At 38.4% G+C, this 24,603-nt stretch overlaps 1 protein-coding gene across 2 annotated transcripts in view; it reads right to left on the bottom strand.

Moving 5' to 3' along the window:
• Window positions 1-24,603, bottom strand: part of oys (oysgedart) — a 119,197-nt gene that overhangs the window by 80,938 nt on the left and 13,656 nt on the right. For both annotated transcript variants that reach the window (XR_011017622.1, XM_067138321.2), the window contains exons 4-7: window positions 16,431-16,522; window positions 16,236-16,347; window positions 1,084-1,222; window positions 853-1,000 (exon numbers count right to left, since the gene is read on the bottom strand). Coding sequence is in view for 1 of the 2 variants with exons in the window: in XM_067138321.2 (XP_066994422.2) it covers window positions 853-1,000; window positions 1,084-1,222; window positions 16,236-16,347; window positions 16,431-16,522 (491 nt within the window). In the remaining variant the exon portion in view is untranslated. The remainder of the gene's footprint in view (window positions 1-852; window positions 1,001-1,083; window positions 1,223-16,235; window positions 16,348-16,430; window positions 16,523-24,603) is intronic.

Here is a 24,603-nt window from a genome sequence, read left to right as displayed (position 1 = left end):
CCCACCGCTACGTGCAGCATGTGCTGCGGCCGGTGGCACTCCAGTACCTTCAGGGGCTGCCCAATGCTCTGTTTCAGCAGGATAATGCCCGCCCACACACTGCTCGCATCTCCCAACAGGCTCTACGAGGTGTACAGATGCTTCCGTGGCCAGCGTACTCTCCGGATCTCTCACCAATCGAACACGTGTGGGATCTCATTGGACGCCGTTTGCAAACTCTGCCCCAGCCTCGTACGGACGACCAACTGTGGCAAATGGTTGACAGAGAATGGAGAACCATCCCTCAGGACACCATCCACACTCTTATTGACTCTGTACCTCGACGTGTTCCTGCATGCATCGCCGCTCGCGGTGGTCCTACATCCTACTGAGTCGATGCCGTGCGCATTGTGTAACCTGCATATCGGTTTGAAATAAACATCAATTATTCGTCCGTGCCATCTCTGTTTTTTCCCCAACTTTCATCCCTTTCGAACCACTCCTTCTTGGTGTTGCATTTGCTCTGTCAGTCAGTGTATTTACATAATGAAAATGGCACTGCAGCAACATGCATGGATACACTAAACCGCACCTTATGCTGATGAAACTCTCAGCAGACTGCAAAGGAGATGACTTGTGGTGCCGAGAAGTGCATTACAGCAAAGTGCTCGGTAGAAGACAAGCTAGCAGTGCTGGCGACCAGGTGAATAGCAATCCCTTGCATAGATAAAAGTATGTCCCTGTAGTAGGTAAACATTGCATAGTCTATTCTTCAGGTGTTGTACTGTGGGTAAAATTTCACAATTAATTTTGGACTGATCTTGTTGATGGCTCAGAAAACTACTGAGGTTAATAAAGCAGGTGGTAACTCACCCTTAACTCTGGTGATAGGGAAAGAGGGTATAAGTTTGATGAAGACCAGAGCACACAGGAGGGAACACACCACCTTCTTAAACACTACCAGGCAGGGTGATGGTTCCAGTACCACTTTGCGACTGTTAGAATTCTTATCCAGACCATTCTGGAAGAGAAAGACATGGAACTGGAGAAAAGGTTCCTTAAGCAATACTGATTTAGAAATTGGTTATTAAACCATAAACTTACAGCTGTAGGTTGTGCATGTGCTAAAAAGTTACGTCCATAGATGAAATCCATGTAATCCCGATAGAAGATCACAGGACCACACATTAAGGCTTGGAAATGAAACATGTAACTAAAGTATTCCAGTGCAGTTGGCATCTTCCTGTAACAAAAACAAAGAAGTAACGGTAATAGTAATCAATGCTTGGATAATTCCCCCATACCATTTCTTGATAAAATCATGAATAAACGGTATGTTGCTAATACTGTAATAGTATACTGTAGAGGAGTATACAGAACAAGCAATGTGTGCCCTTCACTCCTAGGTTAGTGATACTGGTGTAGTCTCGAACAATGTATCAGTTACACCATAAACTGGACAGTGATACTAATCAAGCATTTTCTCTTTCCTATGGTATGGAAGTGAAACATGGACGATAACTAGCTCAGAAAGAAAGAGAATAGAAGCTTTCGAAATGTGATGTTACAGAAGAATGTTGAAGGTGAGATGGATAGATCGAATCATGAATGAAGAGATACTGAATCGAAATGGTGAGGGGAGATCGATTTGGCTAAATTTGACGAGAAGAAGAGATAGAATGATAGGACACATCTTAAGACACCCAGGACTTCTTCAGTTGGTTTTCGAAGGAAGTGTAGGTGGTAAGAATGGTAGGGGTAGACCAAGGTATGAATATGACGAGCAGATTAGAGCAGATGTACGATGCAATAGTTACGTAGAAATGAAAAGGTTAGCACAGGATAGGGTGGCATGGAGAGCTGCATCAAACCAGTCTATGGACTGATGACTCAAACAACAACATTAACTAGTTGTTGGAACACTTACATAGCCTCTTGTTAACAAAAGAAAAATTAGAATTTGAGTTCAATCAAGTTGTTCATTTATATTTTCCAGATAAAGTCAACAATAATGATGAAAAAGAAAAACGAACCCCACTGTTGGCAGCCCTGAAGATGGTTTTCTGTGGTTTCCCATTTTCACACCAGGCAAATACTGGGGATGTACCTTAATTAAGGCCATGGTCGCTTCCTTCCCATTCCTGTCCCATTGTCGCCTTAAGACCTATCTGTGTTGGTGCGACTTAAAGCAAATAGCAAAAAAAAAAAAAAAAAAAACATTTTGGTCACTGAAAAAATCCCAGGAATACCCATACATCTTAACAGATTTCCTGAGTTCAAAGTCATTTATGATAACGTCTGTTATGGATCTGGTGCAACTGCTAATCCCATACTTACTACCTCAGAAGTCCAGCAAATGTTTCCCATTCCTATTTGCTTCCATATCTTACCAATAATAATACTAATACTAATAATAACAACAACAATAATAATAATAATAATAATAATAATAATAATAATAATAATAATAATAATAATAATAATAATAATAACAACAACAACAACAACAACAACCATCACATCAAAATTTTCCGCTCTAGCAAGTCGGATGCGGATGTTTACGAGCCTCTTCCAGTTCGTCCTGTCTATCCTCAACTGATGTTCTACCTTTTGCTGCCAATTAACATCACGTTTGGCAAGGTCTTTGAAAATTTGCTTTTCCCAACTATCACAAGACCTCCGCCTCTTCCCAACAACGTTCCTTGCATAGTATGCTCTTGGGGTCCTAATTGGAGCTATCCTTCTCATACGTCCATACCATCGTAATCTGCTTAATTTTAAGGTTTCCAACAGGCTCCTGTTCAATCCAAGTTGTTGCCAAACACTTCCATTCCTTATTTTGTCTCCCCTTGTCTTTTGGAGACATGACCGAAGGAACTTCATTTCAGCGGCTTGTAGGCGACGTTGTGCAGATATAGTCAACGTTGTTGCTTGCAGTCCGTATGTTAGAACTGGTACAAGATATGTTTTGTACAGCATGAGCTTGCAAGCTTAGGGAAATGAGTCATCCCAAAGTAATTGACGAACGGGATGGTAGAATTTTGATGCAGCTGGTATTCTATTGCCTATTTCTTGGTTTATGGTATTGTCAGAAGAAACGAAGCTCCCTAAGTTATTGATAATGTCTACTTCTTCATTTTGCATTCGCAGGTGGACTGCTTCAGGATTTCGACTCCTCACTAAACCGATGGTTTTAGTTTTGCTGATGATCATTCCCATTCTCTCAAATACTTCTTGCCAAAGATCTAGTTTAGCTTGAACTTCTGCTTCTGCCTCACCCTATAGCATAACATCAGCAAATGAAAGTGCATTTGTTGTCTGATCCTTCATTTTCACTGCTTTTATAACCTCATCCTTTATAGTAATGAAGAGAAGTAGTGATAGACAACTTCCTTGTTGGACTCCACTCTTGGTTTCAAAACAGTTTGACCTGCCTCCTTGAATTTGCACACAGCTCTTTGTCTCTTAATATAGTTGTTTTACTCAAGTTATAATCTCATCTGGCACTTCTTTACGTCTCAGATATTCCTATATGTACTTTCGTGGTACATGATCATTTGCCTTCTCAATATCCAAGAATACAACTATAACCATTCTATTCTTACCCCAGTATTTTTCAAAGAGCTTTCTTGTTGAAGAAATGAGGTCTAGCATTGATCTGTTTGCTCTAAATTCATGTTCTTCCTAATGTTTAGATTCAAAAAATTTTCTGATTTTTCTCTCCAGGATGGTCTCATGTATTTTTAACCCATGAAATAGAAGATTTACGCCTCTATAGTTGTTACACTTCTTTCAGTCACCTTTCTTAAATAGTGGAATAATCACTCCTTGCCTCCAGTCACTGGGGATTACATTTTCTTCCCAAATTTTATTTAGTACTCTATACAACCATTGTATTCCAGGTTCTCCAAGTGCTTCATTTTACATATTGCTGTCTCCACTTCCAGCCACATCCTGCTACAATATGCGACAGACGGTACTACCTGCAACTGTTTCACCAAGGGTTGGGCAGCCATTACCAAACCTGACAAACTAAGCGAGAACCAATGGCTATGGGCAGAGGAATTCACCCTTAGGGAGCTTGTTGAAGCTTTTGTGTAGCAAATGACACACAAATTCAATAGGAAGCTGCTGCCTTGCAGATGTGGCAGGGGACTGCTAAAGGCTAAGGGAGATTGACGCAAGTGCGATAAACGGATATAACTTGAAAAAAAATATTCACTCACCCATGAGTAAATAATGCAAGAATGAATAGAATTATTATTATTATTATTATTATTATTACTTGTATGTATGGCTATGAAGTGTTACATCCAGTTAGTATTTGTATTATTATTATTATTATTATTATTATTATTATTATTATTATTATTATTATTATACATTCACATTCTTTGTGAGGTTATGTCATGAAACATGTGCTGTACATAAATATTTATATGAGTTTAGTTAATGAAAATACCTGTAAATTAATACTATATAATTTATTCTTACCAGTATATATAATTTGTAATCCATAATTGTGAATCACACTGTAACTTCCAGAATGGTATAGGTAGACGAGAACGATTGAGAATATTCTGTACATTATAATCTATGTATTAGGCAATCTCGAATTTTCGAGAAGGTATATTGGCCATTCCCTCTGAATTACTGACTGCCTTAGGAGAAACCAGCATGGCAAGGTTATTTCATTTAGTGTGCAAGATGTATGAGACAGGAGAAGTCCCATCCGATTTTCAGAAGAATGTTGTTATACCTATTCCCAAGAAAGCCGGTGCTGACAGGTGTGAAAACTACCGCACCATTAGTTTAGTATCTCATGCCTGCAAAATTTTAACACGTATTATTTACAGAAGAATGGAAAAACAAGTTGAAGCTGAGTTGGAAGAAGATCAATTTGGCTTCAGAAGAAATGTAGGAACACGTGAAGCAATCCTGACTTTACGTCTGATCTTAGAGGATCGAATCAAGAAGGACAAGCCCACGTACATGGCATTCGTAGATCTAGAAAAGGCATTCGATAATGTTGATTGGAGCAAGCTATTTATGATTCTGAAGATGATGGGGATCAGATACCGAGAACGAAGAATTATCTACAATCTGTATAAAAATCAGTCTGCAGTGATAAGAATCGAGGGCTTTGAAAAAGAAGCAGCAATCCAGAAAGGAGTGAGGCAAGGCTGCAGTTTGTCCCCTCTCCTTTTCAATGTTTACATAGAACAGGCAGTAAGGGAAATCAAAGAGAAATTTGGAAAGGGAATCACAGTCCAAGGAGAAGAAATCAAAACCTTGAGATTTGCCGATGATATTGTTATTTTATCTGAGACTGCAGAAGATCTCGAGAAGTTGCTGAATGGTATGGATGAAGTCTTGGGTAAGGAGTACAAGATGATAATAAATAAGTCCAAAACAAAAGTAATGGAGTGCAGTCGAACGAAGGCAGGTGATGCGGAAAATATTAGATTAGGAAATGAAGTCTTAAAGGAAGTAGATGAATATTGTTACTTGGGTAGTAAAATAACTAACGATGGCAGAAGTAAGGAGGACATAAAATGCAGACTAGCACAAGCAAGGAAGAGCTTTCGTAAGAAAAGAAATTTGCTCACTTCAAACATTGATATCGGAATTAGAAAGATGTTTTTGAAGACGTTCGTGTGGAGCGTGGCATTGTATGGAAGTGAAACATGGACAATAACTGGCTCAGAAAGAAAGAGAATAGAAGCTTTTGAAATGTGGTGTTACAGAAGAATGCTGAAGGTGAGATGGATAGATCGAATCACGAATGAAGAGATACTGAATCGAATTGGTGAGAGGAGATCAATTTGGCTAAATTTAGCGAGAAGAAGAGTTAGAATGATAGGACACATCTTAAGACACCCAGGACTTGTTCAGCTGGTTTTTGAAGGAAGTGTAGGGGGTAAGAACGGTAGGGGTAGGCCAAGGTATGAATATGACAAGCAGATTAGAGCAGACGTAGGATGCAATAGTTACGTAGAAATGAAAAGGTTAGCACAGGATAGGGTGGCATGGAGAGCTGCATCAAACCAGTCTATGGACTGATGACTCAAACAACAACATATTTTGTAATGTAGCTTTCTAGAAGCCTGGCTAGGCACATATGAATGGATGAAAACCATAACGGTATAAGTAGCATTTTGGTCATTCAGGGAAAAAGGCTTTTAAACATCTTCAACACTCATATAAAGCATGCTATTTGTAGTTATACCACCCATCACTAGAGCACAGAATATTACCGCTATCACTTGTATCTCTTTGCTGGTGAAAGGATACATCATCCCGGAGTTACACCCTGCACTTAACTCATTATTTTTTTTTTTTTTTAATGTCACTTATACCGTTATGGTTTTCATCCATTCATACATAAAGAGGTGGTCTTGGTGGTAACGGCGAATTATTGTTTAGTAGAGTTATGGTGTAGCAACAATATACTTGCAACATCGTGACATGCAGTGGCTGCAGTCTCCATATTGAAGTGACATGCAGTTGTTTTAAAATGGTGGATTTGTTGATGTTCTCCGAGTGATTTGTTTGTGATACTGTGATTAAGGTGGTGTGTGTGCTAATTTGTAAATAGATGTGAATAAAAATAATTGTACTAACTGACAGCATCTCGTGTGCATCTTTGTGGATACGTTAAGATAACCCTGGCAGAAAATCTTCTCTAACGTCAGGCCTAGCAAGTCAGTTGGAGATTAATTGCAATCGCTTTCAAGACAAATATTATTATTAATAGTAATAATAATAATAAAAATAATCATATGGCCTCAGCTATCATGTTATCAGGGCCAAACTCTGCATCTTCTGAAGTAATGTCAAGTCTGTTCTATTACATGGGTCTGTGACTTGGAAAGTGTCAACAGGACCAGATGAAGATGCTTTGTTGATGCCCTATGTTACACAAGGAACAACAGGAATTAAGTCAAGTCTCAGCTACCATGTGCAAACATTTTAACACCATCTGGCTGTCTGCTAGTCAATTTCGACGTTCAGTTTTTTCTAAGCTTACTAGATGGCTGAGTAAACTGAATCTCTCTTGGGCATCTGTGGCTGAGATTTAATGAATTTTGTTGGGTAAGCACCAAATGTGTCACCAAAGATCTTTTACATGCCGACATTGTACGACATAGAGTGTCAAATGTTTTCCACCCTTCAAAAATCTGGCTACCTCTGCCGGGTTTGAACTCACTATCTTGGGATCCAGAGGCAGACACTCTACCACTGATCTACAGAGGCAGCTTGTGAGATGTTCGATACAGGGGAAGGGCCATCCGATTTTCGGCACAATGTTCTTACACTTATTTCCAAGAAATCCGGTGCTGACAAATGTGAAAACTACCACACCATAAGTTTAGGAATCTCACGCCTAAAAAATTTTAGCACGTGTTATTTACAGAAGAATGGAAAGACAAGTTGAAACCGAGTTGGGAGAAGATCAATTTGGCTTCAGAAGAAATGCAGGAACACGTGAAGCAATCCAGAAATTAAGTCTATCTTAGAAGACCGAATTAAGAAGGACAATCCCACATACACGGCGTTCGTAGATCTAGAAAAGGCATTCGATAATGTTGACTGGACCAACCTATTTGAGATTCTGAGGGTAATCGGGATCAGATACCGAGAAAGGAAAATTTATCTACAATCTTTACAAAAATCAGTCTGCAGTGATAAGAATCGAGGGCTTTGGAAAAGTAGCAGCAATCCAGAAAGGAGTGAGGCAAGGCTGCAGTTTGTTCCCCCTCCTCTTCAATGTTTATACAGAACAGGAAGTAAAGGTGTAATAAAAGAAGAATTTGGAAAAGGAATTACACTCAAAGGAGAGGAAATCAAAACCCTGAGATTTGCCAATGATACTGTTATTTCATCTGTGTCTGAGTGTGCAGAAGATCTGGAGAAATTGCTGAATGATATGGACAGAGTCTTGAGGAAGGAGTACAAGATGAAAATAAATAAGTCCGAAACAAAAGTAATGGAATGCAGTCTAACAAAGTTGGGTGATGCAGGAAATATTCAATTAGGAAATAAAGTCCTAAAGGAAGTAAAGTAGATGAATATTTTAACTCTGCTAGTGAAATAACTAACGATGATAGAAGTAAAGAGAACATAAAATGCAGACTAGCAAAAGCAAGGAAAGCATTTCTTAAGAAAAGAAATTTGCTCATTTTAAACATTGATATAGGAATTAGAAGTATGTTTTAAGACTTTCGTATGGAGCATGGCATTGTATGGAAGTGAAACATAGATGATAACTAGCTCAGAAAGAAAGAGAATAGAAGCTTTTGAAATATGGTATTACAGAAAAATGCTGAAGGTGAGCTGGGTAGATCAAATCATGAATGAAGAGATACTGAATTGAATTGGTGAGAGAAGATCTACTTGGTTGAATTTGACAAGAAGAAGAGATACAATCATAGGACACATCTGAAGACACTTGGGTAGTACAATGCCACACTCCATACAGAAGTCTCAAAACATCTTTCTAATTCCTATATCAATGTTCGAAGTGAGCAAATTTCTTTTCTTGAGAAAAGCCTTCCTTGCTTTTGCTAGCCTGCATTTTATGTCGTCCTTATTTCTGCCATCGTTAGTTATTTTACTACCCAAGGACTTGTTCAGTTGGTTTTTGAGGGACGTTCAGGCAGTGAGAACGGTAGAGGTAGACCAAAGTATGAATATAACAAGCAGATTAGAGCAGATGTAGGATGTAGTAATTACGTAGAAATGAAAAGGTTAGCACGGCATGGAGAGCTGCATCAAACTCGTCTCTGAACTGACGACTCAAACATAATCATCTTTCCCACATTTACCAATCACAGTGTTCTCCACGGAAAATTTTGTCAGCCGGGTGGGGGAATACTACTTCAAAAATGATAACATTTCAATATTCCCCTTAGGCATTAACAATAATATTAAAGAGGTAAACTTTAATTGCAAAATTGAACTATTACACTGTTATCAAGAACAGGACAAATATGTTTTTTCTACCATTACAAAATTGAAATTTACTTTTAGCATAATGCATTATATACAGTATGTTGATTCTTCTTATCTTCTTTCAAGCCCAGTTGTCTGCAGCTCTTACATAATTGAATTCTGTTGAGTCTGGTCCCTCTAGTGAAATCAGCATCAAATTGTTGATAAGGTTGTTCATAAGATTCCTCAAACAGGTTTTAACTCTTTTCTAAGCCAAAAATCCCCTTTCACAATTCAGCTGTGCTCACAGGTATGAACAGTCCAATAGCAGGTAGTCTTGCTAAATTTGTTACAGATTCCTTAAGCTCACATATTGTTGGAAACTACTTCATTATTTGTTTAAGTCTTAACCTGATGTAGAACTCTCCTTGGAACATTTTTGATGCAACAGACCAATTCCAGTTTAGCACTATTGTAATTTATAACTGGAGGGCTTCTCATTTTAGAGTAGAAATCAAGAAGTAACTCAGAAGCTTCATTCTGATCATGACTTCTTGCATTAAACGCTTAAAAAGGAAGAAATGATGGGCATATCTGGGAATCTGTGTTCTAGATGTTGGATTTACTTGTCATAAATAGTTGTCTTGAAGGTCACAACATCGACAACTGCATATGTGATGTGAAAGTCTGACCATTCACCTTCAAGGTGGTGTTTGAGATTTTGAAAATGATTTCCTGGAGTGTCTTTCAAATGCGTCTAAGATTGGCTCAATTTCTGTCAAGTCAATATCTTGAGTTTGCCAAGCTCTAGACAATGCGCACAAAATAGGTAAAGTATCTATAAGCATCACAATTGAAGGTAAGAAATTGTATGTCTTCATGCACTTGCTTAAGCCTTCAACCATAATGTCTTCCTTTCAGTGGCCTCTCTCAAGTGCAGCAACAATGCTCACCATAGATCATCTTAGAGACTGTACAGCAGAGCCATGAGACAACTATCTAATAACACTGGCTATTTTTAGTTTAATTTGAGGGTTGTCCATGATATTCTGGATTTCAGTTAAACCAGCCATCTTGGCTGAGGAATTTTGAAAAAAAGAAAAGAGTTGTCTTAAAATATTATTAAACTTCACTAAATAAGGTACTTCAGCTGCTGCCCGGGCACTAGCAAATGCCAATATGTTGTTTATGCAGGGACAGTTTACCATGAGTCCGAATGTTTTTTTTCTTTTAGCAGTGTTGCAATTCTCTTCTGCTTACCAATCATGACAGCTGCCCTATCAGATCCTAGAGCTACAAAATGACTAAATTTTCAGGAGTTTCAATTAGTTTATTTGTTATGGTGTCAGCTTTACCCCAATGATGTTGCAGGTTGACACAAGTTGGTTGACATATTTCATGTACACAATAAGTTGCTTCAGTACGGAAATATCTGTAGTTTCATCACACAGAAAACTGAAATAATCTGCTGAATGTATGTTCTTTAATATTTCACAAATAATTTCTGAAGCTATAACATCATACAACTCCTGCATTATTCTTTCTGAAGTATAATTAGCATTACCACCAACATTAAGATGCTTTAAATGTGTACAACCCATAGCTTCGCAGTGTTTGAGCAATTTTCAGTATAATGTAGTGTGTGGTAGTTCATTTCTTGCCAACCAATACATTGATCTTAGGGCTCCGAAAACATCTTTCTGTAAATGGTTTAAAACAGAAACTGATTTTTCTATTAGGCCAAGTCCAGTTTCTTCGAATGCAAGTCGTTTGTTCACTTAGAATTTTGAACTTCTAGTGTTCTACTGCTCGTTCATAATCACTTATCATTGGGCTTGCCACTCCGTTGCTGTGCAGTGCCGTGCGGGTGTGTGACGTCAAACGGAATCGAGCCGAGTGCTCGCATGTGATTCCACGCTGATCCAAGAGCCGCTCATGCACAACGCTACGTGATAATCAAGCAAAACACAAACTCCAATGTAATTATGCTGACAATAATGAATATTTATCATTTAAATAAACAGTTTCACAGTATTTATATTTTAATTCGAATCAACCAATGACTCAAATGTGTGTTCATATTATGTAACTAGTACATATTTAGGTTATGTTAAGCCGGGCGGTCTGTAGAAACAGCTGGGCGGTGCGCTCATTGAAAAGGTCCTAGGGAGAACACGTTCTCATATTGTTAATTTCTATTTCCAATTCTTACTTTGAAATTGACCATTAAAATAAATTATCCTATCCTTGCTGTTGACCCTCACTATGATTTACTATAATGGAAGCCATTTCTCTTCAGTTTTGACGTAAGTTAATTCGTAACTATGAGGTTCTTCAGTCTGTCGAAACTAATTCAGTAAAACAGAAATTTAGAAAGTACCTAAAAGAGAAACCATTTATCAACAGATTATACCTGAAAGAGATACCATTAATTAAAAACAGAAAGACATGTTTTGTTCTTTAAAGAACATAATCAGATTCTATTAAATAACACTTATTGTTATTTTTAATATATTAATATTTAAGATATATATAAACATTTATGTTTAAATTGTGTTATATCTCCCTAATAGCTGAATTTTAGAACTTATCTTAATGAAGCGTTCCAGCAGTGCTTTCTCTCTCTTTACTAGTCCAGCAAGATGGTGCAATGCTCGGTTATTCGTGCGAGGCCAGCTGGCTGGTAACTTTCCATTACGTAATGGTCTGGTGAAGTCATCGGTTTTCATAGAACTGTACTTGTAGTGTCATCATTTACACTTTTTGGAAATTATTTAGAGATTGTTTCATAAGTAGGCCTATTATTATTATTATTATTATTATTATTATTATTATTATTATTATTATTATTATTAGGTCAACGCCCTTCAAAAAAAGGCTTTAAAAATTATTATTATTATTATTATTATTATTATTATTATTATTATTATTATTATTATTATTATTATTATTGTATTTTAAATTGTTTTGATAATGATTCGGGGCCTGTATATGAAACAGCGTATGACTTTTAGCGCCGGAAGTGTCCGAGAACATGTTCGGTTAGCCAGGTGCAGGTCTTGATTGACACCCGTAGGCGACCTCTGTGTTGTGATGAGGATGAAATGAAGACGACCCATTCACCCAGCCCCCGTACCAGCAAAATTAACCAATGAGAGTTAAAATTTCCGACCCTCCCAGGAATTGAACCAAGGAACCCTGTGACCAAAGGTCAGCACGCTAACCATTCAGCCATCAAGCTGGATAGGGGCTGTATAATCAGCATTATTGAATTACCTAATTGTATAATTAATGGAGTTTATAATTATTGTGCTTTAATGATATGTAATTTAATTTAGTAGATTAAAGAGTGGGGAATCGTTTAGGTGTGCATGATTGTTGAGGATTTTCTGGTTGGCTTTTCTTGCATTGTACATTTCTATTGCCTCCTTTATATATAATGATTGTCTATTATTTTTGATGTACAATATTCAAAGATCTGTGCTGATGTCTGAAGTGGTGGAAGTAATAGTACACGTGTTCACTGAAGGTTGAATGTCTGTTGTGCCTAACTGTTTTTATATTCTCTGTATCTTATGTGGAAATTAAGTTGTATTTTGTGCTTTACGTTACATAATTCAATCAAGTTCACAATGGAACTAGAAATAAATGGGAAATGTTTAGACATCACAATCAGTAGAAAGAGAAACTATCACATAAAACATACAAAAAACCCACTCAAACATCACAGACAGTAGACACTGAATCCAATCACCTGACCACAGAACAATTATTTAGCAGGACTGAATACAATGATGCAATGAGCTATAAACATGTTAATGAACAAAACAGATTTTAACAACGAACTACAAGTAATAAAACAAATCGCGGTAGAAAACAACAGTCCACCCAACACAGTAGACTGACTGTTATGAAAACAATGGAAAAGGTTAAACAAACCCGCACCTGAAAATTATATATCCTTAGTTCTCAATTTCATGAATAATAACACATACAAAACAGTTCATGTATTCAAAATAGCAATAAAAATAAACACATTACAAGAACAAATTTAGTAAATGCAATCCAAATAAAAAATACCATTTTTACAAATCAGGAATATACCGGTATTAACTCCAATGCCAAGAACCAAATTGTAATGCCACATATATCTACCAAACAAACAGATTAATCTTTATAAAAACAGCTTTTCCACTAGCAAGTGCTTGCTAAACATAGTTCACAAATCACATCAATTTTATATCAGATTTCAGCTCTTCACTGATGTTTGTCCTAGTTTCCCGTGCAATGGGTTCCCTTACAAAGAAAAAGACTAACAAAACCATATAATGCACTACTTCCAACAAAAGTAGTAATGAGGTTCATGAAGCTACAGTAGAAGTCCGATATAACGAGTACGTTATATAAAGAACCCTGTTATACCGACAATGTTGTGCTGTCCCTTCAAAATTCCTATATTAAACTGTGTATTATCCTTCGGTTACAGCGAGAGCCCTATCACTGACACATCCGTTATTACGAGCGATTAAGTGCGCCCGAATATTTCCGTTACTGATATTTATGCACCCCAGCGATTATGTTGCATTCGATTATCTTCCATATCGTTTCCTCGCTATGTCGTCGACATTCGAAGGCAATGTCGGAGTCTATTAGTAATACCCTTCGACTCCTGTTCCGTAAAGAAAATTCGAAATGAAGAACATATTTTCGTAATAAATGCGTAAATAACGTGTCCGTTAACAGTTCTTAACTCGTTAAAAATAAAGGATGACTAAAACGATCGCTTAATTTTAATGCTAAATACTGCAATTAAGTAAAACTGGGATACACCTCGAGATATGGCAGAGTGCATATTGATTTCACAGGTTAGTTTACATTTTCTCACATCTGGTTAAATTACGGAAAGGTTATTATCATGTAAATTCTTAGCGAGAAAGTTATCATTTCTCTACTGGCGCTGGAAGTATGTTTTCATCATATGTAAAGTACAGTCAAGTTAGGATAGGTGACACAGTTTGAATAAGGAAACTAAAACGTTCGCCACAAAATGCGATTAATCATCTTTGGTACGGTATAGTTTTCTCTCTATGTGCATTTGCGAGCTCTCTCGTCGACATTCGAAGACGATGTTGGAGTCGATTAGCAATACCCGACTGCTGTTCTCTAATAAAAATTCAAAATGAAAGAGGATAACAAGTTTTCGTAATAAATGAGTAAATAACGTGGCCAATTGCAGCTGTTGACTCGTTAAAAATAACGGCTGAAGTAAACTATCTCTTAATTTTAATGTAATACATATACTGAAATTAAATAGGAATGTGATACACCTCAAGATATGGAGGAGTACATCACTGATTTCAGAGGATAGTTCATATTTTCTCGCATCTAGTAAAATTTCGGAAAGGCTATTCACATGTAAATTTTTAGCGAGGATAACGCATTTCTCTACATGTGTTTCAAATGTGTCTTCATGACACATATGCGGTTAGGTTAAGTGACGCCATTTGAAGAAGAAAATTCTGGAGTGATACCGTATTTCTCCGAATCCAAGATGACATTTTTTCCTCGGAATCTTACGCGAAAAATCAAGGGTCGTCATGCATTCGCGGCCTAACAGTAATGAATACCACTGGCAACTCTCGTGGCAACCACGCTGCTTCTTTTCACCCCCGCATGCGCACACAATAAACGACCGCCTCTTTATTCGCTAGCAGTGACAACCGGTTGTAGAGTGCCTGTGTGTAACGTCACTGGATCTCAGGAAATAGTGAAGATAGAATGACATTCTGTTAGTCTCTACAAAAACGTTTCTCAAATTTGTAGAATGGCATCAAAACTTGTGAGCCTTCGAATTCTTAGAAAGGCCATGGTTACTCAGTGGCAGAGTTATATCATGTCTACTGTACCTGACAGTAAAAATTAAGTTTTATAGAGAGCAAGAATATTATCGTGATGGACAGTCGTAAAGAAACGTGGAACAGGAACTGCAGGCAAATTTTCAACTGGTTCTTGTCAATATTATGATGCCATTTTTAAGTCAATGGTTATTAAACACTCGGAAATGTACAATAATTGTGCAGCCGCAAGAAAATATGGCATAGGCCTAACTAAAACCAATGTTTGGCGTCAATGTGAAGACAGATAGCTAAAAAAATGTGTACTGTACAAAAAATGCATTCAGTGGTCCGCAACAAGGGCGCTTTAAAGAAGTCGAAGATGAAATTGTGAGGTATGTGCACGAAAAACACAAGGGCGGAATGGCCATACCGTGGCTCAATACTCGTTCGTTGACCTTCAACGTACGCAGTTAGGCCTATACATCGCTAGCCGCTGAAGTTGGCCGAACACGGCAAGCGAGATGTGCATGTAGCGGTAGCAGGTTATATCCTACGATGAGAAAATGTACCGTAACAGTTTTATATACAGCAAGAATATTTTCCTGACGGATCGCCTCGTTGTAGAGACGCAGAGAATAGGTATTGCCGGCAAATTTTCAACGGGTTCTCTTCGATATTATGATGCCAATTTTAAGTTAATGCTCATTAAACCCGCGGAAATAAAGAATAATTGTGCAGCCGCAAAATGTGCGGCATAACGACAGCCAATGTTCGGCGTCTGAAAATAGTCTAAAAATGAGTACCGTACAACAAAGGCATTTATATGATTTTTACAAAGCACTTTTTGAGCCTGATTAAAATTTTGTGAAGGAAAAAGTGGGGTTTGTCTTGGATTTGGAGAAATACGGTACTGTAATTTTTTCATAATGAAATTAAACATACACTTTCATGTAGTATCGGATTTCGAAAAATAACAAACAAGTAAGCCGAAGTGTGGATATCATCTGCGGAAGTGCAAGTATTGAACAAACTGATTGCCATTTCATACCGATTTTAATGTGTACGGGGGTTTTCTGACTTTTATACAAAAATCGGATATAATGACAATCCGCTATAGCGAGTAAATTTTCCGCTGTTGTAAACACTCGCTATAACAGACTTGTACTGTATAATGAAAATACGGTACGAGGAGCAGCGAGGGTCAAATGTAGAGGATTAGTTACATATTTTTGAGTAGGGAACACATGTGTTGCTGAACTCTTTAAATGCTGGCCTTTACTATACTTTGCATCCAAAAAGTTATTTAGAATTAACCAAGTCAGGCATACGGAGGTAATTTCATCATCAACAACTGTATCTTGTCACTATTTTCTGTAATGGTTAGATAGCTAAAAGCTTATTGATTAGTGGAAATAATCAGCCAATCTGAGATTAAGCCACTCGGAAAGAGAACCACCAGTATAAATACTATAAATATGAATTTACCTAACTACATGATACTTCTGGTTGGCAGTTAAGTCTTTGTCTTCACGAGTTAAGCCATCATGTAAACTAAATGCCAGGCTGGTGACTTTCTGAGTGATTACCATCAGTGGGCCTGCAATAATAACACAATTACTTAATTAAGGTAAATCCACTATCTTGTATCAAACGATGAAACACAATATAAGCCACACATACCTGTGATGTCAAGTGTGTAGGACCCATAATCATATATCTGACGGTGAAGGTGTATGCATGACAAATATACCAGGGCTACTGCAAGGACCATCCTGCAACAGAACTGAAAGCAATTACAATATGCCCACCTATGTGCTGTGAAAAATTTGCCAGAAATATTAGTATCAGATAGATCACATAACAATCCATGTCTTTCTTAGTCTCAGAGAAATAGGTGTATTTACCGGTATAATTTTCTCCCCTTGTGTAGATTTCCACTTTTTAATTTTGAAACCAAAATTTGGGGTGAAATAAAGATTCACATCATTTTCCTGCCATGATAATGCAGAAGATTTCAGTCATCAAAGTCTTTTCTATTTTTCTTTTTTTCCAAGATGCACAGCTATGAAAACATCTATTGGGCTTCCACAAGGAAGTGTGTTAGGACCTGCTCTGTAAAACATTATCACCAAAGGCACCATTCTAGCAGTGCAAGGAAAGAGTTTCAAGGAAGTGGAAGAGAAACTTGAAAATGGTCTGAAAGAGCTTGTGGTATACTACGACGGAAACCGCCTGAAATCGAATGCTTCCAAATCTCAAGTACAGTAGAAGTTCGCTATAACGATTACGGCATATAACGAGAACCCCGGTATAACGATAGTTTTTGTCTATCACTTCAAAATTCCTTTATTGAACTGTGTAATATCCTTCGGTTACAGCGAGAGCCCTATTGCTGACGCATCCCTTATAACGAGCGATTAAGCGTGCGCGATTTTTTCCATTACAGACATTTATGCACCCAGCAATTATACTGCATGTGATCGATCATCTTTAGTATCCTTCCCTCGCTATGTGCAGTTGCGGGCTCTCTCATCGACATTCGAAGGCTATGTCGAAGTCTATTAGTAATACCTGTCAACCGCTGATCCATAAAGAAAATTAGAACTGAAAGCAGAGAACATGTTTTCATAACAAATACGTAAATAACATGGTTGATAGCTTAATTTTAATACTTTACATTGAAATTAAATAAGAATGCAATACACCTCAAGATATGGCAGAGCGCAAAACTGATTTCTGAGGTTAGATTATATTTTCTTGCGTCTGGTTAAATTTCAGTACGGCTATTCCTAATCTAAATTTATATCAAGAAGGTTATCACTTTTCTACTGGGACCTGATGTATGTTTTCATGCTACATACGGGGTTACGTTAGGTTAAATGACGCTGTTTGAATAAGAAAACTCGAGCGATTACCACAAAATGTGACCTTTGGTATCCCCTTCTCGCTATGCACACTTGCGAGCTCTCTCATCAACATTTGAAGGTGATGTTGGAGTCTATCACTAATGCCTGTCAACAGCTGTTCTTTAACGAAAATTACAAATGAAAGAAGGAAACACGTTTTCATAACAAATATGTAAATAACATGGTTGATAGTTGTTAACTCATTAGAAATAAAGGCTAAGTAAACAATCGCTTAATTTTAATACTCTACATTGAAATTAAGTAAGAATGTGATATACCTCAAGATATGGCAGAGCGCATCACTGATTTCAGAGATTAGTATATATTTTCTCGAGTCTGGTTAAATTTCGGAGAGGTTATTCCCATGTAAATTTACACTGAGAATGTTATCATTTCTCTACTGGCTCTTGGAATATGTTTTCATGATACATATAGTATGGTTAAGTTAGGTTAGGTAACTGTTTGAATAAGAAATCTGAAACATCTGCCATAAAATGCAATCTGTCATCTTCGGTAATGTATTGTTTTCTCGCTATGTATACTTCCGAGTTCTCTCCTCGACATTTGAAGGCAATAATAGGACATTATAAATTTTCCAGCTAACTCATTCTTGGTTGCCAGCGTTTCGCCCTCGTGTGCTAGGGTGGGCTCATCAGTTGGTACCTAGCACACCTACCAATACGCTGGCTAGTGCATACCGTGGACGCCACTGCGTAGGCTAACTGGAGCCACCGGCAGTGCCAATGCACTAAGAGACTTTGTCTCATTATCAAAAATTGATGCCTGCTTGGCCATCAGATGATATAGATGTTGATTCCCATAGGGAATCTGAAATATTTGTTCTGAATGAGTAAATTTACAATACCAATATAAATGGTCCGTTATTGGACATTATAAATTTTCCAGCTAACTCATTCTTGGTTGCCAGCATTTCGCCCTCGTGTGCTAGGGTGGGCTCATCAGTTGGTACCTAGCACACCTACCAATACGCTGGCTTGTGCATACCGTGGACGCCACTGCGTAGGCTAACTGGAGCCACCGGCAGTGCCAATGCACTAAGAGACTTTGTCTCATTATCAAAAATTGATGCCTGCTTGGCCATCAGATGATATAGATGTTGATTCCCATAGGGAATCTGAAATATTTGTCCTGAATGAGTAAATTTACAATACCAATATAAATGGTCCGTTACTGGACATTATAAATTTTCCAGCTAACTCATTCTTGGTTGCCAGCGTTTCGCCCTCGTGTGCTAGGGTGGGCTCATCAGTTGGTACCTAGCACACCTACCAATACGCTGGCTAGTGCATACCGTGGACGCCACTGCGTAGGCTAACTGGAGCCACCGGCAGTGCCAATGCACTAAGAGACTTTGTCTCATTATCAAAAATTGATGCCTGCTTGGCCATCAGATGATATAGATGTTGATTCCCATAGGGAATCTGAAATATTTGTCCTGAATGAGTAAATTTACAATACCAATATAAATGGTCCGTTATTGGATATTTTAATTTTTCCAGCTAACTCATTCTTGGTTGCCAGCGTTTCGCCCACCCCAGCACACGAGGGCGAAACGCTGGCAACCAAGAATGAGTTAGCTGGAAAATTTATAATGTCCAATAACGGACCATTTATATTGGTATTGTAAATTTACTCATTCAGGACAAATATTTCAGATTCCCTATGGGAATCAACATCTATATCATCTGATGGCCAAGCAGGCATCAATTTTTGATAATGAGACAAAGTCTCTTAGTGCATTGGCACTGCCGGTGGCTCCAGTTAGCCTATGCAGTGGCGTCCACGGTATGCACTAGCCAGCGTATTGGTAGGTGTGCTAGGTACCAACTGATGAGCCCACCCTAGCACACGAGGGCGAAACGCTGGCAACCAAGAATGAGTTAGTTGGAAAATTTATAATGTCCAATAACGGACCATTTATATTGGTATTGTAAATTTACTCATTCAGGACAAATATTTCAGATTCCCTATGGGAATCAACATCTATATCATCTGATGGCCAAGCAGGCATCAATTTTTGATAATGAGACAAAGTCTCTTAGAGCATTGGCACTACCGGTGGCTCCAGTTAGCCTACGCAGTGGCCTCCACGGTATGCACTAGCCAGCGTATTGGTAGGTGTGCTAGGTACCAACTGATGAGCCCACTCTAGCACACGAGGGCGAAACGCTGGCAACCAAGAATGAGTTAGTTGGAAAATTTATAATGTCCAATAACAGACCATTTATATTGGTATTGTAAATTTACTCATTCAGGACAAATATTTCAGATTCCCTATGGGAATCAACATCTATATCATTTGAAGGCAATGTCGGAGTCAATCAGTAATGCCCGTCTACTTTTGTTCTCTGAAAAAAATTCAAAATGAAAAAGGATATGTTTTTGTAATAAATGCATAAATAACGTGACCTATAGCAGTTTTCAACTCATTAGAAATAAGGGCTGAAATAAATGATTGCTTAATTTTTAATGTTATAGGCCTATAATGAAATTAAGTAAGAATAGGATACACCACAAGACATGGCAGAGTACATCACTGATTCACAGGATAGTTTACATTTTCCTGCATCTAGTTAAATTTCAGAAAGGCTGTTTCCATGTAAATTTGTAGTGAGGAGATTATCATTTCTCTACATGCGCTTGAAATAAGTTTTCATGATACATATACGGTTAGGTTAGGTGACTGTTTGAAGAAGAAAACCGGAACGTTTGCCACAGAGGCCTCTAAAGTGATACTATCATTTTTTCAAAATGAAATTAAACACACACTTTTACGTAGTATCGGATTTCAAAAAATAAACAAGCAAGCCTTAACAATTATTATAGAAAGCTTAATATGCAATTATGAATCTGAAATTGCTGATGGAATTCCACCTACTTTGGTGGGGTTTTTTTGTTTTGTTTTTTTGCCATTGACTTTGCGTCGCACTGACACAGATAGGCCATATGGCGACGATAGGATAGGTAAGGCCTAGGAGTGGGAAGGAAGCGGCCGTGGCCTTGATTAAGGTACAGCCCCAGCATTTGCCTGGTGTGAAAATGGGAAACCATGGAAAACCATTTTCAGGGCTACCAACAGTGCGACTAACCGCACAGCCAACTCGCCCAGTACTTTGGTCTTTTGGCAGTCGCTGGCACGGAGATCTCCTCCTTTGAAGAGAGTCTGTTCCTTGGTCAAGCAGATGACCTAAATATTATCTCGAACAAGGCTGAAAAATCGGATATAACGACAATCCGTTATAGCGAGTAAATTTTTCGCCATTATAAATTCTCGCTCTAACGGGACTTCTACTGTATATGCCTTTCACCTGGGTAGCAAGGAAGCTAACAGAAAACTGTATGTGTTGTACAGCAATCAAAAGCTTCTGCACCATGCAAGTTGGCCATGCGGTTAGGCTCGCGTAGCTGTGAGCTTGCATTTCGATACATGGTGGGCTCAAATCCCATTGTTGGCAACCCTGAGGATGGTTTTCTGTGGTTTCCCATTTTTACATCAGGCATATGGTGGGGCTGGTACCTTAATCAAGGCCATGGCCACTACCTTTCCAATCCTAGCTCTCTACCGTTCTTGCATCGCCGAAAACCTCTGATGTGTTAGTGGTTCAACACCAACCTGTCTCAGTGTAACGTTAGACTACACACCACCCTTCAAATGCTACTGTTCAAGGTAAAGCATAAAGTGTGACGAGTACGATTGTCTTCCTGAAAACTTAGTTTTTGAGAGATCTTAGGTGACTGTAGAGGCCAATCCTAGAACTGCAGATTTTTCCGCATTTTTGACACACATTTATTCTGTTAGGCACTGGCTGTGTAGTTTGGTTTTTCTTCATGACCTCCCGTTGTTTTCTTGCATTGCGCTTGTCAATTTCTTTTCTCCACCTTTCTTGCTTGAAGCGCTGGGTTCCTTCCCAGACATTACGACGCCAGACTGTGCGGTTACGTGCAGTAGCTTCCCAGTTGTTAGTTTTGATTTGACACTTTTTCATGTTGGTTTTTAGTGCATCTTTGTAACGCTTTTGTGGTCTTCAAAGTTTTCTATGACCATCCTTTAGCTGGGAGTACATAATTTGTTTTGGGAAACAATTCAGGCATGAGAATGATGTGGCCTGTCCAGCGGAGTTGGTGCTTGATAATCATGGCCTCAGTGCTAGTGGAGTTCGCTTCTTCCAGAACAGTGATGTTAGTGCGTCGATCCTGCTATTTCACCCTCAGGATCCTTCTCAGGCAACGTTGATGGCATTTTTCCAAGCATCGTATGTGCCATCTGTAAGTAGTCCATGTTTCGCACCCATATGTAAGAGATGGTATAATGGTAGCTTTGTACACATAAAGCTTGGTCCAGTGCTCATATTATGACTATTAAAGACCCTTACCCGAAGACAACCAAAAGCCATACAGGCACATTTGAGGCATTAAGGCATTTGAGGCAGTGTTGAACCTCATCAATATCTGCATTTGCTGAGAGATGGCTGCCAAGGTATGGGAAATGTTCTATGTTCTTCAGAGCTTTGCCTTGGACTGTGATTGTAGGACGTACGGAGGTGGAGTTTGGTGCAGACTGGAAAAGGATCTGCATCTTCTGGATGTTAAGGCTTAGGCCAATACTTGTATACGCTTCATCAAATGTGTTTGAGATTGCTTGTAAATCTTGTTCAGAGTTTGCAAGAAAAACACTGTCATCAGCATACTGAAGTTCTATGATGGATGTAGTGGATTTTTTGGTCTTGGCTCATAGTCTAGTAAGATTGAAGAAACCTCCATCAGTCCTGCATTCAATTTCTATGCCTTTTTAGTTTCCTGTCAACAAGATGAAGTATAGTCCCAACAAATTTTGAGAACAGACTGGGAGTTATCACACAACCTTGCTTCACATCTGCTGTGATTTCAAAATTTTCTCCAGGGTTATTGTTGACAAGAACCATGCCCTTCATATTATCGTGCATCAATCTAACAATATTTATGTACTTCGGAGGACAGCCTATCCTTGCTAGGATCTTCCAAAGGGCATCTCTTAACCGAATCAAAGGCTTTGGCAAGATCTATGAATGCGATGTACTGAGGAAGATGATCTTTGCATTTCTCCTGCATTTGTCTAGCACAGAAAATCATATCTGTTATGCTGTGATTCAGTCAAAATCCACACTGAGTTTCAGGTAAGCAGTCTTCAGCGTGAGGCATCAGGCAGTAGGATAGCATTTGAGCGAGTATTTTCCCAGCAATAGACAGAAGGGTTATTTCACAGTAGTTACCACAGTCAGTTCTGTCTCCTTTTTTGAAGATTGTAATGATCAGAGCATCTCTGAGATCAGGAAGTATTGTTTGTGTTCCATATTTTGACTATGAGCAGTAGTGTGTGTTCCGCAAGAATTCATCCACCTTCCTTGAAAAATTCAGCAGGAATTCCATCTGATCCGGCAGCTTTATTGTTCTTGAGTTGTTTAATAGCATTTTCAACTTCTTGTAGGAATTCTACTTCTACTTTGTTGATCTCTGGATCCTTGTTCAGTAGTTCATGGAAATGTTCTTTCCATCAAAGCATAAAGTGTATGATCATAATAACATTATTCACAAGCTGACAGGGAGTGGATGGGGTACTTGGCCATTTATGTTCAGGGCATCTGCTCTGGGACTCAGCTTTTCAGCAAAAAATAAAAAATAAAAAAATGCAGCGCTTATGTTGAATGGATCTTGTCATGCCAAAGTAGATAATTCCCTCAACAAAACAGCCAGAATATTAACAGAATGTTTGCAACCAACTCCTGTAAGCAAACTATCCACTGTTAGGTATAGCTCCACCTCACATCTGTAGGAGTGTGGCTACTAATATAGAAATTGATACGACACTCGTTGCCAAACTGCTCCTTGGAGACTTTTCTTGCTTTCGAGAAAGAGCAAGGTGGAAGGGGAAACTACATCTGCCACCGACTGACCTAAAGGAAGAACTTGCTGTATACCACTTGAAGTTTCAAGTGAAGATGTAAGGATAACTTAATGAAATGGGGATTCCTTCATGCATCATGAGACATCCTTTGTGAGTGTCGAATCATGAACTTCTGCTAGTCTGCCCAAAGACGAATCAGTCATGCTCCCAAGATGATCTATGGGCTGCCAATACCAGAGGTGTCCTTGCTGCTGAGTTCTGGAAGAATCATGTCTGATACAGAAATTAATGAATCTATTGTTTCAATGGTCGGTCATTGGTTTGTAGGTGGTGAATGAGAACTGCAAGTGGAAATGTTGCAATAATGAGACAGCTTGCAAGCTATGCATAGTGTTGGTCTAAGCAAGCATTGCTAATACGCTTGAAGTAACTATGTGAGAGATACGCATTTGGTCTGTGTATAAATATCAGACTCTCTTCTAATTATTTTTACATATATGAATGAATAGTGGTTAACAATGGGTAAGAAAAACAGGAGTTAGAATGCACAATCAACAGTGACTGCACTGACAGAACATAACACCAACCATGCTGCAGCATGTGAGTTTTGAGTAGAGCCATCAAACACACACTACTGGCTTAAACAAGAAAAAACACAAGTCACCAAGAAGATAGCCTTATCATTACAGGGGACAAAATTAGGCTAGTATCCAGAAATTGAAAAAGAACTGTTGAAATATGTACCGTATCCAGATCAGAAAACTAGAACAATTCAGTTTTGCAAAAATTGCTACAGGTGTTGGAGATGACAAATAAAAGCAATATAGGAATTTCTCAGTATAAAACAAGCAGAAGGTGGCAATGTAGATCCATGAAGAGGAACAAACTCCCTTCAAAGGAGGAGATCTCAATGCCAGTGACTGCCAAAGGCCCAAAGTAGGTGGAATTCCATCAGCATTTCAGATTCATAATTCCATTTGCATAATACACCTCCCCACCAAATTTTTAGTTAAAAATGCTAAAAAGTGAGAACACAAGAGTATTT

The sequence above is a fragment of the Anabrus simplex genome, chromosome 1 (genome assembly GCF_040414725.1).
Source record: "Anabrus simplex isolate iqAnaSimp1 chromosome 1, ASM4041472v1, whole genome shotgun sequence".
Lineage (NCBI taxonomy): Eukaryota > Metazoa > Arthropoda > Insecta > Orthoptera > Tettigoniidae > Anabrus > Anabrus simplex.
Note: the sequence above shows the minus strand (reverse complement) of the source record. Positions and strands in the feature narration are given on the sequence as shown.